Consider the following 5,363-nt stretch of genomic DNA (forward strand, 5'->3'; position numbering starts at 1 on the left):
AGGCTTCAAAAGAAGGCTCCAATTAGTAATAGTAAGATGGATTAGATTATTTGTCTTTCTCTATCATAAAGGTTTGAGAGCGAGGGAACGTCTTCTGTTTTAACACCATGATTGAATCAATAATTTGCAAATTATATGTCCATGATGTTTATTTCTAAATTTAGCTACTAACCGAACTGCATCCTAACGTTTTCAAGTTATATTGATATGACTGTGCTGCCTCAGAAAGACAAAAACGGATGGACTGCGTGAACCACCAAAACATGAATCAAACGGGTGGTCTGCGTGGGCCACCAAAACATGAATCTTTTCTCATGACCAGAGGTCATGAAATGCATGATTCAGTCTAGTTTGGAAATGGGTTCCTCAATCCATAGCACATACAAGCTTATTACCACATGCATGATGCATGCTTGCCTAGGAAACTAAGAAGACTATTATGAGTTGATGAATTTCGTGTCCCTTCAAGCTTTTAAGCAGCTCTCCAGCTCCCACATCTATCAATTCTCTCCCACACTCACGATGAGCATTCTTATACTCACTGCTCTTGTGTTTGTGGCCGTCGATTCTTCCGTTCATGCGAAGGTTGCTTCTCCTCCGTTTGGCGAGCCTTCCTTCAAGGGCGGGTTTTCTCTCTCCATCATCCACCGGAATGCCCTGATGAGTCCACTTCGGGATTCCACTCTGACCACATGGGATCTGTTCAAGGAGATTCAACTGGCATCGTCACATGTGCGGGCTGATGCATTGGCCAGTGAGATCGAAGATGGTTGTGCCATCCCATTTCCGCCGTGGTCTGTACCTCGTGCCACTCCGCATCGGTGGATCTCTCGACCGCATCTCCTCGAGGCACCTCATGTTTGACACAGGCAGTGATCTATCCTGGACGCAGTGCTATCCTTGTCGCAACTGTGGACAGGGCCATTTTGCACCTTATATTCCATTCAAGTCTAGCACATTTCGCAGTGTCTCTTGTGATGATCCACTCTGCGAGCATGCTCCTGATGCCTCTTGCGATGAATCAGGCACCAGACAGTGCAAATTTTTTAGGGAATATGTGGGTGGGAGTATGGCCTCGGGCTACCTAGCATCTGATATTTTCCACTTCAGCTTGGACGGCAACACTAACTACCACTTTGAGCCGGAAGTTGTCTTCGGCTGTGCCACGGCTGAAAAGTCCGGAATTTTAGCTCTTGGTACCAGCAGCCTGTCATTTCTAGCGCAAGTGCGCGTGGACAAATTCTACCTTAGATTTGGTTCTCAAGCCCGGATCTCAGGGAAGAGGATTCCATTCTGGAATGACAAGGATAAGTACTATGTCCACCTCAAGAGGGTGACATATCAGCATGGAAATCGCTTAAGTCAGCAGCAACCTGTGCCCATATATCCTGGAGATGGAGGACCTGAAGGGAGCACTTTTGAAATGCTGGTGGAGTCGGGAACCCTGGGGATTTGGCTTCCTGAATCTACATTTTACCCTCTGCAGAAGAAAATCGACACTGATATTTCTCTCATCAGGGTGCACTTCGATGTCAATCCTAATAACGGCTGTTGCTACATTGGGACTATGAAGGATGTTGAGGAAGTGTCTGTGACACTGGGATTTGTCGGAGGGGCGGAGATGGAGCTGTTCGGCGACTCACTTTTCTTTGAATACAACGACTCGGAATGGATTTGCCTGGGGTTTACTCCCAGCAATACCACAGTTCTAGGCATATATGCCCAGCGTAACACTAACATGGGGTTCGATTTATCGGAAAGGGAGATATCAATCGATCAAGCTGGTTGCCGTTCGTAATCTTAATTTCTGCTCTAGTTTAATTTGGTGCTAGCTGTGGTTAGTATGTAGCAACTAGCAAGTTGCTAGAGTAGAGTGAGGCAGTCATCTTACTAAGCTAGGTTGTCTTTTGATGAATTGCCGTGTTACACTCTTAGGTAGTTCCTTGATGAATTATCATGTTGCTGTCCTATTATCTATACTGTTCCCTCGTTGTTCCGTGATGAATTATCGTGTTGTCACCTTACTAATTCTTTTGTTTTCACGAATGTATCTGAATCAAATGCTTCAATCTACCCTTTTTGGTTGTCGTTGTATTTACTAAATCTCTTTTTTGTAATATCTGAGAAGTGAGAACATATTATGCCTTTTGCTATGGTGTGTGAACGATTTTTTATTACTGTCCTGAATGCTGACTTTGCCTGAATGAGATTTCTTGATTCCTACTTTCTGAATATTGACTCCATCTGAACTCTGAACTGCCTGACCTTGTAAGTGTGCAGTACCAGCTATCTTCAGAGTATGAAGGTAGAGACAATCACTAACCTTTGTTAGTTTGTTACTGTGTGATTGCACGGTGAGGCCAGTGAATTGCACCAACATGCGCTCAATCTTCAGTGATTTTTTTTCCTGGATTGCCTAGCTCCTCTTGTCCACTTGCATCGCCAAGCCGCCTTTCATCCGCAGCGTGAAGGAGAGCACAAGGCCCGGCCGCTCCTCGCCGCCAACGAACCGGAAGCTGAACCTCTCCAACACGCATGCGACGATGGATTTCATCTGGATGTAGGCCATCTCCTTGCCGAGGCACATCCTCGGGCCGGCGTGGAACACCGGGTACCTGAACGTGCTCTCCGGCTGGAACGCGCCGTCCTCGCTGAGCCAGCGCTCCGGCTTGAACTCCTCGCAGTCCTTCCCCCATATGTCCTCCACCAGCGCCATGGCGTACGCGGAGTAGGTCACCTGCCACCCTATCCCGACGAACGTGCCGTCCGGCAGGAAGTCGTCGTGCTTGCAGCCGTGCGTGTCCATGGCCACCGGCGGGTACAGCCGCATGGACTCGGTGACGGCGGCGTGGAGATATTGCATTTCACGAAGCTCGTCGAAGCTGAATGTCGCGCCCGCGTTCGCCGGAGTGGATGCGCGCATCGATCGGATCTCGCGCAAGATCTTGTCCTCCACGTCCGGCCGGCCGGAGACCAACCAGAAGAACCAGGTCAACGCCGACGACGTCGTGTCGCGCCCGGCGAGGAGGAAGTTGGTGACCACGTCCCGGAGGCTCTCGTCGCTGTGCTCGCCGCTCGCGGCGAAGCGCGACAGGAAGTCGTCCTTGCTCGCCAGCCCGGCCTCCGCTCTCTCTCTCTCTCTCTCTCTCTCTCTGTCTCTCTCTCTCTCTCTCTCTCTCTGCGCTCGCGGACGATCCGGTCGGCGTAGTCGTGGACTGTATCGAGCGCCTCGCGTAGCCGCCGCTCAGGCTCCAAGCTGAGCAGCCTCTGGACGCGCCACAGAGACTTGATTGGCGTCATGAACCGGGCGATGATGCCATCCTGCACGTCGTTGAAAGCGCGCATGAACTCGGCCCTCCTCATCCTCGGCGAGGCACGCCGGGTCCTCGCCGAACGCCACGCGGCAGATGTTGTTGAACGCGAAGCGCTCGAGCACGTCCTGCACGTCCAGCGTCCGGCCGTCGCGCGCCGCGCGCTCGAGCAGCGGCAGCAGCCGCTCGACGATCTCGAACCGGACCGTGTCGACGACGAAGTTCCTGAGCGAGCGCTTGCTGAACTCGTAGCTGGCGGCCTTGCGCTGCCACAGCCACTGGTCGCCGTCGGAGTTGAAGATGCCGTGGCCGAGGAAATCCTCGATCGTGGACACCGTGACCTCGCCCTTGGGGTAGTTGGCGAAGTTGGTCTTCGCTATGTGCTCGACGTTGGCCGGATTGGCAGTGATGGCGGCGCCGCCGAGGCCGGGGACCTTGAAGGACATAGTGTGCGTGGGGCATCCCCTCACGACGTCGGTCGACCACTCGAGGAAGCGGTGCTGGTTCTTGACAAGGTGCGGGAACGTGCCGACGAGGGGGTAGGACCTGAGGCCGTCAGCGCGAGGCTGCTTCTTGGGGTCGCGGCGCAGGCGGAGCAGGGCGTGGAGGACAGGGAGGAGAGTGAGGAGCAGGACGAGGGGAGGAGAGGTCAAGGGGAGTTCCATGGCGATTGGCTTTGGGTTCAAGTGGTTTGTGTACCGGGCGAGCTGGAGAGGAGTCACGCGGCTCCCAATACTTTGATGCTTCGTGACGATCTTGCGTGAGCACATCACTTGGCACCATCTACTGTCATGTGCGCCCAACTAAGAAGTTTGTGAGTGTGAGGCTTGTCTAAATTAATGGAAGTTGCTGGTTGATCTGTTCAGGAGGGACAATATAGACGAAGTGATCGATGACAACAGGACAAATTCCACGAGGTGCTCACTTTGTTTAAGATTTACTCAAGTCCAGAGAGGGCCATATGTTCCGCAGAAGAGTAAAATATACTAATGGATCTCAACTTCTTGTCTTGATTGTCAGTTACGTCCAGCAATCCTGAAATGCAATTTCAGGCTTTGGCCAAGGTGGACATAGGTGTCACTTGGGAGGTCCGGGCCTTAGGTGAATAGCTAATGAAATTAAAGTGCTTCAATTGCATTTTGAGATTTCATATTTCAAAAAAATTTAGTTGCACCCTTAAACAAGTATAAGAACTGACGATATTCATTCTTTTGCAAATGCTGGGCTCTCTCCATCACGTAGAGGAAGGTATATTTTTTTTATTAATCCGAGCACTCTACGCTTCTGAATCTTAATAAAGCCAATTCTAATGGAAGTTTTGTTTCCCGTTCCAATTGGCATCAGAAACCGCCCCAGCACCCCCATGGCCCGCTAGGCCACTGCCTATTCTCCAATCTCCAATGCAGTTTGTCGGAGGAAATCTCCAGCCGGGTGGCGGAATGCACCCGCCTAATCCTAGTTAAGGATGGGTTTGGAGGGGACTTAGGAGCGCTCGATCGGTGGGTAGATGAACGCAGGAAGGACGCAAGGATTTCAGAGTGGTTCGGGCCGCCGGAGCGTAACACCCTACGTCCACTTGGGAGTTGTATTGATTGTGTAACCCTGGGTAGAACTTAGCCTGGGCTTGAGTTCGTGTGTCTGAACCTTGAGCCTCTGTGTTCTAACGAGTACATCCTTCCTTTTATAGTTCAAGGGAGGTGCTTACACTGTGCGGGGCCCCGACAGGTGGGCCTGGCCAGCAGGAGCCTGTTCTACGAGATATACAGAGATCTTCTCCTTCAGCTACTCGATGTAGACTCCTTGGTTGGGAGGTTTATGTGCGTATCTGCAGCTGGATATGGCCGTACACAGCCCTGTCCTGCGCAGCATCCGGTGTCAGCGTTGCCCTACAGTGAATCCGTGCTGTCACTGTTGGGATGAGACCCCCCGTCAGGTGGTGAAACGGTGCTGATCCGCGCGCGTGCACTGGTGCAGCGCACGCCTCGGCTCACCTATTACAGACCATCATTACGCACACAGCACCGTGTCGGGACAGTACGCCGCTGGTGCGCT

At 51.9% G+C, this 5,363-nt stretch overlaps 1 protein-coding gene and 1 pseudogene across 1 annotated transcript; one reads left to right on the forward strand and one right to left on the reverse strand.

Moving 5' to 3' along the window:
* The first annotated feature begins 766 nt into the window (after window positions 1–766).
* LOC112891865 (protein ASPARTIC PROTEASE IN GUARD CELL 1-like) lies at window positions 767–1,798 on the forward strand. Its single transcript, XM_025958859.1, has one exon. It carries the CDS (start codon window positions 767–769, stop codon window positions 1,796–1,798), a length of 1,032 nt encoding a protein of 343 aa, XP_025814644.1.
* A 387-nt stretch (window positions 1,799–2,185) lies between these two features.
* LOC112894957 lies at window positions 2,186–4,023 on the reverse strand (annotated as a pseudogene).
* Window positions 4,024–5,363: the final 1,340 nt, after the last annotated feature.

The sequence above is a fragment of the Panicum hallii genome, chromosome 5 (genome assembly GCF_002211085.1).
Source record: "Panicum hallii strain FIL2 chromosome 5, PHallii_v3.1, whole genome shotgun sequence".
Taxonomy (NCBI): domain Eukaryota; kingdom Viridiplantae; phylum Streptophyta; class Magnoliopsida; order Poales; family Poaceae; genus Panicum; species Panicum hallii.

Bases quoted from the DNA above. Each gene is read 5' to 3' on its own strand.
- LOC112891865 (XM_025958859.1), top strand. From the start codon at position 767: ATGGTTGTGCCATCCCATTTCCGCCGTGGTCTGTACCTCGTGCCACTC.